General features: G+C 35.7%; 1 protein-coding gene across 1 annotated transcript in view; it reads left to right on the top strand.

The window, feature by feature from the left end:
- The window catches only part of LOC111628389 (protein ABHD17B-like), a 54,889-nt gene extending 42,964 nt beyond the window's left edge, over positions 1 to 11,925 (top strand). The window contains exon 2 of the mRNA XM_023372165.1: positions 9,311 to 11,925. Coding sequence (XP_023227933.1) covers positions 9,311 to 9,527 — 217 coding nt within the window. The 3' untranslated portion in view covers positions 9,528 to 11,925. The remainder of the gene's footprint in view (positions 1 to 9,310) is intronic.
- Positions 11,926 to 13,678: the final 1,753 nt, after the last annotated feature.

Genomic DNA, 13,678 nt, shown 5'->3' with positions numbered 1-13,678 from the left:
AGAAAAAGTGATATATAAAATAATAATTTTATTTAATTAATTAATAAAAGTGCATATTTTGAAAGATCAAAACAATGTCCTTGTTATAATAGTGATATATTTTTTCCATTCAAGTTATTAGCTAAATGAAGTTTAAATATGATTGATTTAATTTTATAACAACACAATATAAAAACTTATCTTTTAAAATATACTTTAGGTTGAGTGATATGCATATTATATTTATTGGAATTGGTGCCACTATGGGAGGATTAAGCTTAATACTTCTATTGGTTGGATTCCTTGCAACCGGTGCAACTAGGGAAAAAGTTTATAGAGGATGGAAGTCAAGAGTTGGAGGCAGAATTACATGTGCAATTGTAAGTTTCAACAAAAAATAATAATAATAATAACAATAATAACAACTCTCCCATGGTCACCACCTGGTCGTGGTGGGAGAGCCCAGTAGTTTTACTGATCCATAGGTCAATGCAGGCTGGAGCACAAGCTCCTGATAGGGACACCCATGCCAGTAAGGTCTATGGGGAGAAATGAAGCTAAGAGTGACCACACCCACACTCTGTGGAGATATTTATCGTGGTAGTAACCAGGTCAAAGTGTGATACCAGCTCGGACGTCGCCCGGGTTAACAAGGTCTGCGTTCATGGGTTAGACAGAGGCTCACGTTCAAAAAATAGATCACAGTCTCCCTTGGTTACCAGTGGTGAAAGCAGCACCGGCCCAAGCATAGCTACTGCAATGCCCTCAACAGATGTGAGGAACAAACCTAGCCTTGGTGTTTCTGTTGCAATACATCCACAGACCACAAAGGCTGGAAAACCGTACCAGTGGATGAAATGGACATCAGAAATGAACGAGTTTATCATCTGTACTTACTACACCATCACAAGACTCAAAACAAACATGACAGCATACAGACAACAATTACACCATAGATTCACACAACAATATCCTCACCTCACTGTCACCGAACAAAGGGTTGTTGATCAAAAAAGAACAGTTATACACAACAACCTTATCCCACAAACAACACTTGAACTTATCAAACAACAGGTTGCTGATCAAATACATCAACAGGCAGAAACATGTAACATTAATGAAGATCACATAACCTGTCAGGATAATCCAGCAACAAGCATTGATAATAGCACACATATAACAACTACCACTAATGATACTACAGGCACTTCCTCATCCATCACTGATAACACAAACATAGAATTAGTTAATACACTCACTTATATTTCAGGAAACACTCACTAAATATTCAGGTACAGATCCCACACACAGACCATGAATACCGAAAATCAACACATCAAAGGTAATAGGGAAAACACTAAATTATGTAAACACTCACTTACTACCATACTACATCCATTTAATTTCTACACTCTCAGACATTCATACATTAGTTTATGCCGAGGCAGTCACAGTAGTGACACACCATGGTCTGAAAATACAATTGCAGACAGATACACATAAAACACAATTATATCACAAGCCTGCCTGGCAGAGAAGAATAGAAACACAAATAAACGACATTAGACAGCAATTAGGCAGGCTGACACAATACACTAAAAACAACATAACACACAAATAAAAGAAACAACTCAAAAACATTTTCAAGAAAATCAAAACACACATAACATGAGCATTACACACATTACAGAATACATCGATACACTAAAACAAAAACTCGCAGCCAAAGCACACAGACTCAAACGATACAAAACGTGTACACTACAAAAACAACAAAATATATTCACATAATATTAAATTATTCACAGACAATGAAAAACTTTTCTACAGACAAATCAGTACCAAAACAAATACTGATACACAGCACAGTGGCACACCAACAGAAGAACTCACAACTTATTGGTCTTCTCTTTGGTCCAATGCTATTACACACAATGCTCATGCAGGCTGGATCGAGGAGGAGAACAGAAACTTGCACAACATAACAACTATGTCCTGTGCTGAAATAAATGTACACGACATCCGCTACGATGTTAACAGAACACACAACTGGAAGACACCCGGTGTAGACAACATTCACAATTTCTGGTACAAAAAGTTTACATCACTGCACCAGGAACTAGCTAAACATCTAACACACATCATCATCAATCCACAAGACATGACAAAATTTCTTACTCAGGGCATCACCTACATGAAACCTAAAAACAACAACACCACAGACACCACACAATACAGACCAATCACATGTCTTCCAACACTCTACAAATTATTGACATCCTGTATCACAAACAAAATATACTAACATTTTGAAGAACATGACATTCTTACAGAACAACAAAAAGGTTGCTGTAAAAATCACAAGGGATGCAAAGAACAGTTACTCATAGATTCAGTCATTCTACGGCAAGCACACAAACAACACGGAAACATACACATGGCATATATAGACTACAGAAAAGTATTCGACAGTGTTCCACACAGTTGGTTGCTACATATTCTACACATGTACAAAATACATCCATCATTCATTGCATTCTTCCAAAACACTATGCAGCACTGGAGAACAACACTACATCTCAGAGTTAGTAACACTTCCATACAAACAAATGAGATATTCATTAGGCGAGGAATTTTCCAAGGAGATTCCTTGAGTCCTCTCTGGTTCTGCCTAGCCCTGAACCCATTATCCAACATGTTAAACAACACACATAATGGCTACAATATCAGACATGAAAAAACAACACAGTTTACACTGTCACATCTCATGTACATGGACGACATAAAACTTTATGCATCATACAAAAACAACTTCATCAACTTCTACAAATCACACACTCATACACTAAGGACATACAAATGGAGTTTGGCTTAGACAAATGCAAAAAACTTCACATAGAAAAAGGAATCCTGAAGAAAGAAGATTTTGCACTTGGAAATGGAGACGTTATTGAATCCGTGGAAGAGGGCGAGTTCTACAAGTATTTAGGATTCCAACAGGCCAAACTAACAGAACATACACAAATAAAGCAAAGATTAATTAAAGAATACCAAAGTAGGTTAAATGCCATTTTCAAAACACAGCTAAATGCAAAACACATAGTTAAAGCAATAAACACATATGTCATCCCAGTACTCACATACTCTTTTGGAGTTATACGTTGGACTCACACAGATCTCGAGCAACTCCAAAGGAAAACAAGAACAACACTTACTAAGCATAAACAACATCATCCTAAATCCGCCACAGAAAGATTAACCCTTCCACGTAAAGAAGGCGGACGTGGCCTGATTGACATAGTTAACCTTCACTACAAACAAATACAGTCACTGCGAGAGTTTTTCTACAAGAAACAAGAAACATCACAGTTACATAAAGCAGTAACTCTAGCAGACTCAAATAACACACCATTAAACTTACACTCACAACATACAGACATGACACAACATATAAAAAGCATAGACAACATTAAGCAATCATGGGCTCAAAAGGCTCTCCATGGCAGGCATCCTTACGACCTGGCCCAGGATTTTGTTGACAAAACTGCGTCAAACAGCTGGTTAGATCGGGGATGCCTCTTTGGGGAGACGGAAGGATTCATGATTGCCATACAGGATCAGGTCATAAATACTAAAAACTACAGAAAACACATACTCAAAGATACAACACTCACAAATGACACATGCAGAAAATGTCACATCATGCCAGAAACTATACAACACATCACTTCTGGTTGCAAGCTCTTGGCACAGACAGATTACTTACATAGACACAATCAAGTAGCAAATATAATACACCAAGAGCTTGCAAAGAAACACAAATTGGTAGACATCCACGAACCATACTACAAGTATATTCCACAGACAGTATTGGAAAACAACACGCACAAAATGTACTACGACAGAGCCATAATCACAGATAAAACAATTTACCACAACAGACCAGACATCACACTCATTGACAAACACAATAAAATCACATACATTATAGACATATCCATTCCAAACACTTACAATGTACAAAACACATGCACTGAAAAAATTAGCAAGTACACAGAACTCGCCCAGGAAATAAGGCATCTGTGGAGGATGGATAGGGTGCTTATTGTACCTGTTGTTCTCTCCTATACAGGTGTGATACCACACACACTACACAAAAGCCTGGGAACATTACAATTGAGTAGAAATACATACATCACACTACAAAAGGCCACTATATTGAATACATGCCACATTGTTAGGAAATTCCTGAATACAGACACACACACACTGACACACTTATTTAATTTTAGTTTTGTTTTGGTTGCTATGCTTTGACTCTGGTCCGGCATAGTACACAGCCACCGGTGTGAACCGAGTATAACTCACAAAACCCAACATAATAATAATAATAATATCTCTTACTTATAAAAGACAAAATATTAGTAATGAAGCCACCAATTAACAGATGCTCCCAAACTTCATCAGCAGTTGAACCAAATTTAAAGCCAAGGTATCACACTTTTTCTAAGACAAAAGATCAACAAACACTCTTAAAAAAACAAAATACTTTGAATTGAAAACAAGAATTAGTAAGAACTTTAAGGAAAAAAGACCTGGAGTAAACAGTATAACCAAAAACTTTTTTTGTAGCAATTTAAAATGCATGCAGTTAGTCAAAATATGCAAAGAATCCAAAATCTCTTCTTCTACACAAAAACTACATGCTTCACTGGAATAATTACTTAGGAAATTTAATGAATTGCACCTTGCCTATATAAAAAAAGACAAAACAGTAAGAGACACATCTTGATTATATAATGAATTATCAAAAAGTAACATCCAATTCTTTATACCAACAATATACAATATTTTTTTGTCCATCAATACCACAAAAATTTATGAAAAATGTTAGTTAGGAGGACAGACAAGTCTATCAACTATACATTTTCACTTTTAAAATTAATGCCATGTTTTTTACATGTACTAATGAGAGAACAAGTTCAATCTATATAATCCTTGTCAAGTAAAACTAATATTTTTTATTAAAATATTTTAAACTTTTATGAGAAGCTGCCTTGCAGGGGATTGGTCTCTTATCACCAAATGGCAGCATCAGACTCTTGAAGCCTGCTCAATTGTCAATGGATGGCTAAAAAGGGTTAGAGTTAAATTTGCAGGAATTTGATCAGGTGACCTTCTGTCCCTGCCGTGATGCCATTCCAGACGAGTGGTGGTGGGCCGGTAAGAGTCGTAAGAATTAGGCAAACCAGGTGGGCTGTTATGCTCTCCATTAGGTTATGCAACTCCTATTATCGTGTAATTATTTAATTGTTGATGTTTCCACATGTCACCAATTAGTTATTCGGATTTATCCAAGAAACTTTCCCAAAACAAAGGAAGAGTTTGTTGACTTTTGATATAACATTCAATCGTCTCCTGTTTACTGATCCTGTAGGAGACGAAATACTGAAACTTGTCTTAAAATTTTAATTGGCGTTATTATCAACAAAACCCCCGTTTTCAGGATCTCACACTTTTATTTGTTTGGCAATATACAGTAAAAACTTCTTAAATTAACGAAATTACTTTGAACATGCCTAAAAGCTGAAATAAGCATGGTAAGTACTGTAAAAACACAGTATATAGGCATACACAATCTGACTTTTGTCAGGTTGTGCATATAGTGACATATATCAAACATATGTGAGTTTGCAATATCCTGTAGGCTAATGAATTTTTCTATATTTAGGAAAACTGCCTTTGTAGATTGCAGGTAACACCTACATAGCCCAACTTTTAAATTAAAATGTTACCATTTAGTTAAACATACTGTATTTGTATTTTTATTATTATTTGCTATAGCTAAGCAGCTTTTGAATGTATTCATGTAGAATATTTTAATTTTAAATGTTTTATTTTAAACTCCTATTTATCCCTGATAAATAAAGAATGCATTCTAATTTTACTTTTGGTTTTAACCAGAATATAATAAAATTTTGGGCTGATTATCAAAGGCTCAGGATGACTTAAATTAAACACTAAATACTTTTACCTAAATATTTTAAGCTGAAATGGGGTGCTTTTTATATGTTGTAAAATATGGTAAATAAATCTACATAGTAGTTGAAATTCTCATTTTACTGATTAGCATTAAAAGAATATGTTAAAACAGTTAATATATGTCCAACTCAAGGATTTATTAATTATTAGTAATTCATTGTATTGTTTGCCTTCTTAATATAAAAAATGTTAAGGGGTAAGTTGTTACTGCAAAAATCAGAGTTTATACATTCCAATCTTTAACAACTTATCTTTTTATTCTTTTTATATTAATTTTAATAGGATGTTTGTTATTGTTATTAGGAAGTGGTTATTCCAAGGCATGTAAGGCTCTTACTGTAACAAATAATAAACAAATATAACAAAACAACTAGCATATAATTGAAGTAATAAATATCAGCAATTAGTGATGGATCCAGAACAACACTAGGGTGGGCTAACTAAAAAATAAGAAATAGCTGCATAATTATAAGTACCTTTTATTAACACCTGAAAGACGATTGTCTTACTTGCCATTGTACAGTAAATGTTTTTAAAAACATTTTGAAGTTCAAATAAACAAATTTTTACTTTTTTTGTGTTCACTGGAAGCGCTTAAGAAATGTATACTTTAGAAACTATATAAATAAATATTTAATTTATAACATAGTATTTCTATAAATTGTTTGCTGTAAACAATCTATCTATAAAAATTTTCTCTTATATGCTCTCATATATAAAGAAAGAAAAAATTTAATTTTTCCCAATATCTATGGAGGGTTTTTATACTCCTCATTGGGATACATTATTAAGTATTCCTGACAACCAGTGCAGGAGTGCTTAATTAAGTAATATTTCTGTAACTTCTATTGATAAAAAATAAAAACTGTACCATTATATTACAAAATTAATGAATTATTAATCTGCTTTGTGTGAAAAAGTTGCGAATATTTTTTTATTATGGTATAATCAGTTGTATTTCTTTGCTAGAACACAATTTCCTATACACAATATGTTTTTCTCACTGCGGATGGCAAATAACTTATGGTGAAAACAAGTTACATTTGTAATCATTATGCCGAGACCAGAAGTAAACTTTCCAAAATAGTAAAATTTCATGGGTTAGTTTTTAAAATAAAAAGAATATGTACATTTAATCTTCAGTAAAATTTTTTAGTTAGTATCTGTGTTTAAAAGTGGAACAAAAAATTTATTAATCATATGTATGTTTGATTCTTAGTTTATAGAAAACTTGATTATATTTATTGGACTGTTTTTTGATGTTTCTGTAGAATTAGTGATTTTACAGGGTAGGATTAATAGACCCAACAAACAATGTTTTGGCTACCCTCTGTAAATTGTAAAAAAATTTTCTTCTCTAGTAAACAGTCTCACATAATCAAGGAATTCCGTTTTAGTTATGTGTAAATTTATTTCTGAAAATTACAGGAGCAATAATATTCTAAGTTTATATGTACAATATACTGTACGATTAGATTGTCTTCCAGAAATTATTTGCGTACTTTCAATTTAATTTTAATTAAAATTTATTAAATTAATGTTTTTATAATATGTTTTGTGAGTATATTTTGAATTTTATCCGTATTCTACTTAGGAAAATTGAATGCCTCTCATAAATGGATGGAATTGATCAGTTTTCATTGTATGACAAGATTTATAATTAATACTGGAACATGTAATGAACCGATAACCATTATCTAACTTTGCTTGTGTTTTTACTTAGTTATTTTAATTAGCATCTTATTTTACATTTCTTTAATTAAGCTTTATGAGTTCTAACTACAAAATGATATAATTGTTAGACTGTAAGACTGTCTTTCTGAATTTAGAAAACCCAATTACTTAGCATCTCACTAGAAATGTGCCAGCTAAATTTTTCTCTATACATAGAATATTTAAATAAAGGCAGTATTCAAAAGAATAGTTTGTAATTAATACTAGTAAATTCATTAGTGAAAAAAGAGTTCAGCATTAGAAATTTGTTCATGGGTAAAGAAAAGTTCCAAGTAAAACTTTTGAATAGAGAGAATTTTCTTTATAAATAAAACTTTTAGGCGTTATCAAGTAGCTTGCACCATGTTTTTTGGTTCTGTGTAAAAACATTCAGCAAATATCAATATTATGATTATAGAATTTTTAATTGGTTATCGAAATCAATTGACCCCTGTAATTGCATGGAAATTACTTTATTTAATTTTTGAATAAAACTGAAAATTTGATTGGATCTCACTTTCTTATCTCATCATTTAAACGAGAATAAATGGGTTTGAATATAATTTTGAACAGTTTTTGAATGAATTAATAACAACGTTACTCTTTATTATGTAAGTTAAAAATCGATATTTAAAACGTCTTTCTAAAGATTGTGTGGCAACAAAACGGGAATCCCAGCCACAAACTTGTTTAGTTTCGTAACATAATTAAATACTAATTTAATAGTTATCATATAGCAACACTAATAATTAAATGCTAAAGATGTGTGTGCCATCCGTTAAATAAACCAAGATACATTTGCTCCCAAATAGATCAAAAACATGGCTCCGAGAGGAGATGGTAATGGGCTTTTCCATCGTATGGTCACTGGAAAATAAATCCACTTTCATAAGAATTAAATAACAATACGAAAGCGTGATTGGATGCGGGTGACAGAGCCTGGATATAGTGAGGCTAAGATTCTTTGGACTCCTCACTAATCCTGTCTAAACTCTTGGCGGATAGGGAAAATCTTTCTTCTAGTCAGGAGTTTTAATAGTGAAAGAATATTGAGTGTGTTTGTTGGGCTGCAATTGAAAAACGTGTAGATATAAATTCCCACTGTCATCCGTAGGTCTCTGGCTTTCTTTAATCTCGAGAACGGCGTTAGATAGATGAAAATCGAGACCAGATGTGGAAAACTTAGGGATGGGAGGTCCGATTAATTATATACGAACTTGCGGTTTACACTAGAAGTTACTTTATTTCAATTCAAAAATTTCCCCCGGAAAGGAGTTAGATGACCGGCACGACTGTTTTGCTAACAGGAGCAAGACACTACTAATTTGAGGTGGAGAAAAATTGCAGCCCAGAGTTGTGACGATGCCACAATAAATAGTTGCTGGTTCTAGAATAAAATAGATTCCATAGTGTCTTGTTAGCTCTTACCAGGGTATATACGAGTATTTATTCGTTAAAAGTGTAGAAATCGGTTTTCTTTACGGGTTTAACCGTTAATATACAAATTACGTTTAAGAATGTCTGTAATTACATTTTAAGTGCCATATTTATTGATTAATGTCGAAATTTCTTTCAGTATCGACAAAGTTCCAAAAGTGACATCCCCGGTTCTTGTCATCCACGGTACCGAAGACGAAGTCATCGATTTCTCTCACGGACTAGCAATATACGAGCGGTGCCCCCGGGCCGTGGAGCCTCTGTGGGTGGAAGGTGCGGGACACAACGACGTCGAGCTGTACGGACAATACTTGGAACGTTTGAAGAAGTTCGTATCCATGGAGCTCATCAACTGACACGCGCTTCGCGGCCTCCCTCGAGAAAGGCGAGTGCCTTCTTCTAATACAGAAGATCCTTCACCATCCCAACGAGACGACAAATGATATCCCAATTGTAAATTCCACCTGAATATTTCCAAAATGTTTATATAATAGTTTCATCGCCCAAAAAAAAGGCATTTAACTCTCGGTGCAAAACAAACTTCTAGAGAAGAAACTAAACATTTTGCACGTTTAAGGGAACAACGAGAGGAAAGTGTTACTTAGACAAACGTTTTCTTTCCAGATTTAAATAATGGTTACGATACGAAAACGTGACGAATTTACGATATTATCTCGTAATTACTTTCCGTTCGACACTCTTTTCTTTTGGACACTTCGCGGAGTAACGTCACGATTTCTATAATATATATACATATATATATTTCGGAACTACTACTTTTTCCATCGATTATTTTTTAATGCAGGTCAACATTGCAACAGTGTCTAAGTTTTATTGATGAGGGTCGTCCGAAAGTTACCAAAAAAGCGATTTCGGTAATGGTGGACTCGGAAGAAGAGTAGCACCTGGAAGAAACGTGACGAAGTAGTAGCACCTGTTTGGGTAGCGTAGAAGTTTTAGTATCCGTGATGCAGCAGTAGCCATATATAAATTAATGGTCTCCCTTTGCTTGGCTTTGTGTCCACATCGATATATTTAAAAAAAAGAAAAATGGCCATCGTCACGGTAATATATTTTGGCATATTCGAACATTTTTGCTTTGTATCGTGCGGTTATTGAGTTGTTCTTCGTTTTTTGATCGTCGCTGGCTTTTTACGGTTTCCAAGTTTTTACTTCTGGCCTAAAATTGGTATTATTTTATCAATTTCTATGTAAAATTAGAAGATGATAAAAGGAAAAAATCATCGTAATTGCGCTTATTGTGTACGAGTGAGTGCGAGTGTCTGACGAACGAATGTTCTTCTCGTGCGCCAGTTTTAATATAAAGTTTGGGAACAGGGCTGCAGGTGTGTTAGCGTACTTCAATTAATTTAGCGTAACGTCGATGTTTCTATCGAATCATTCCAATTGGCATTGTGATATCGAACATTTGTACCTACGGTTCGTATCATAGTCTACAACGTACATACACCTTTAAATAAAAGCTCCACTTTTGTATAACGGCACTTCTTAATCCAAAAAATCCAATCGTCTACACCTAGCACAGGTATGAGAGTTTGTGTGAAATATCGCAGTGTTATATTAAAAAAGTTATTTAATCGTACATAGTTCCTGTGACAGAGTGATTTAATGATTTGGTAAATTTATACACACCTTCGTCGACACGGGTACAGTTTGTACCATAATAAAATAGTTTTATCCGTGGTTAATTTATCATTCGACGCAGTTTATATCCCGGCCCTTTTTTTGTACGTCATAAATATATATATAAAAACCACTGTCTTTTTATGTAAATAATGAAAAATATTTCGTTGGAAGTTCCTCACATTTTCAGAGAACGATGCTTGTGATTTGGAATCTAGTCTCATCCCCTCATTTTTGTCGACGTTATACTTAAATCTTAGCGGTAAAACCGTTGGTTTCCCATTAGTTAATCGAGATTCGAACACGTGACTAATTCCATCCCCTGGAGATGTACCAGGACTGCTAATCGAAACTTGAGGTTACTTTACAGAATCATCTGCAGTCCTGCCCCAAACGTGGTTACTTTTACGTTAATGGTCATGTTCTGTCGTTCTAAGAGAAACTTAAAGGAAAATTCTATTACTATGCATACGAAATTCTGCAACGGTTTCTTCCAATAGCCTACTCGATATTTTTGTGACGTAGAAACGTAAATTTGCGAATTTATTAAAACGGCAAAGGCAATTTGCCGGATTTCTACCGGATACAAACGAAAATCGAAACTTAAAATTGTTTAATTAACGTAGCGAGGAAGGGGATGGTTCCTTACGCTTTTGAAAATCTCCTCTCGTTTAGGAACGAATTAATTAGAATCATTAAAAGTTCTATTTTTAACGCGCTTTTTAGATAGGATTTTGCATTATTTTCTGGCTACGGTACTAACGCTTCGGCCGGTGGCGGGTTCGGACCCGTCGAGAATTCGTCAATCCAGTCACGGTACGAAATGCCACCGGGCCGATAAATTCGATTTAAAAATAGAGGGGGTCGTGTCGAAAGAAAAAAGGCAAGTTATAAGTTGTCGGTCTTCCTCTTTCCTGTTTGTTTAAGGTTTCTTTTTAGTGACGAATTGTAATTTTAATTAATCGACGCTCCGTTACCATCCGAAATTTTGTTTTGTTAATATACTTTTGATTTGAATGAAACGTTCTTTCGTTTGATGAAAGTATAAAACGAAAAGATGGAAGTTTTGATTGCTGTAACGAATCAAAATAAAAGAAAAAATATTGTAAACAAATGCATTTATTCCGAACGGTGTTGTACCGGCCGCCGGGAGCGGAAAAAGAACAATAAAGTCTCTTCCCAATACCTAAAGTGTAACGTGACGCGTTCAAGGACGCGCGCATTACCGGGGTGTAGGAATTGCGGGAAAAACCGCACTAGCGTCGTTACCCCCCGTGCCACTTTGTTTTTTAATAGGCATTCTCGCGCTCCTCCGGCGCAACGCCGCCTTTCTCGACATTAGCGTAACGCGTCTACAGTTTTTCCCCGGCTGTAACGGCGAAAAAGTCGATATTCCCTCCCCTCCGTAAACGAAAATGGCGTCGACCGAATGCCAATTTGAAAAAATGTCGAACGTTTGAAACGGAATCGATTTTTCCAACCGTCAATTTTTAATTTTTGAATAGCTTCATTAAAGACGGAAAAGTTTCCTCAAAAGGTGACTTTTAAAAGCCGATGGCCGGGCCCAGGCCCCCTTTAAGTGCCATCGATCGGTAGATATTTCCCTCGCATCTTTTTATTCGGGTGATGGGTTTGACGTCGGAAAGGATGTAAATTATATTCGAAACCGTTAAAATCTGGATCCAGTTTAGAAGTCATTGGTAATTTGCACGCAAATTAGTTAACGGGAGAATTTTTTCCTTATTCTTTTTACTGTTTTGCATTTTGTGTACACGCTGTCCACTCGACCCGGTTTTGACTTTTGACTAAGATCATCTCCGCTAATAGGAAACTCGGCCGTTATAATCGGCCCTATTAATAAAGAAGGCGCGAGTAGACGGTGTATACGCGGGAATTTTTCTTAATTTGAAATTAAATGCGGTGGTCGATTAAGGTCCCGGGGGGTTAGGCAAAACCATGGAAATAGACCACCGGGGATTTTCACCGACGGGTTTCCGGTCTGTTAACGCCACTTCCGAGTGGAATTCCGAGAAGGGCGTTTATCGATACGGACTCCTTCCCGTTCAGGGTCCTTTCCTCCAACTGCGCCCCGGCGCGCTTTTTAAAATAAGGGCTTTCGAACTTGGAAAAAGTCGACCTCTGGCGCAGAGGCACGAAACAGGTAATTTGGAGTGGCGATAATTTAATGGTTATTTATAGGACGAGGGTGTAGGTGTGACGTTTTCCTTCCTCCGGTTGGAGGTCGTCCGGAGCCATTTCCTTTTCGACTGGATTACGCGCCTAGGGTTTGTTCTCCTGCTATTTTCGAAGGGGAAGGGGGATGCTCGAGGCCGCTTTAATAGAAATGGCGGTCGATTCGAATTTGCCAATTAGCAACCCGGATACGGAGTGGTAACGCGAAATAGTCTCCGCCGTCCGTTCGACCGTCTTTTACGTTTCCCGAAAACGGTCCCAGTAATTTTCCGTAAGGAAAAATAGCGCCGACGTTACCGCGGGGGATTCCGAACGGTAAACGACGGCGTTAACAGCGGGAAAATAATATCTCTCGCAACGATTGTGGACGGCGGAGGAAATCAAAGTCTATTATTACAAAGGTAGATAGACATCGGACGGAAAGAAGCGCCGCCTTCCTCTCGTTGCCACTCGCTAATTACGATATTTTCGGTTTACCGAGCGCTATCGATAATCGATTAAAAAACACCGAAAAAAATCACCCTTAAGTCGACACTTTGAAATTGGCGAAATGGCAACTCGGATAAAAATATTTTGCCTTATCCGAGAAAAATTACGGTTAACACTTGAATTTAATTGCGCACGCGCTACACCAATAGGAATTCCCTTCGAACTGGCAAATAGCATTAGA

Source organism: Centruroides sculpturatus, unplaced genomic scaffold (assembly GCF_000671375.1).
Source record: "Centruroides sculpturatus isolate CEXI.00-Female unplaced genomic scaffold, Cexi_2.0 scaffold483, whole genome shotgun sequence".
Classification (NCBI taxonomy): domain Eukaryota; kingdom Metazoa; phylum Arthropoda; class Arachnida; order Scorpiones; family Buthidae; genus Centruroides; species Centruroides sculpturatus.
Note: the sequence above shows the minus strand (reverse complement) of the source record. Positions and strands in the feature narration are given on the sequence as shown.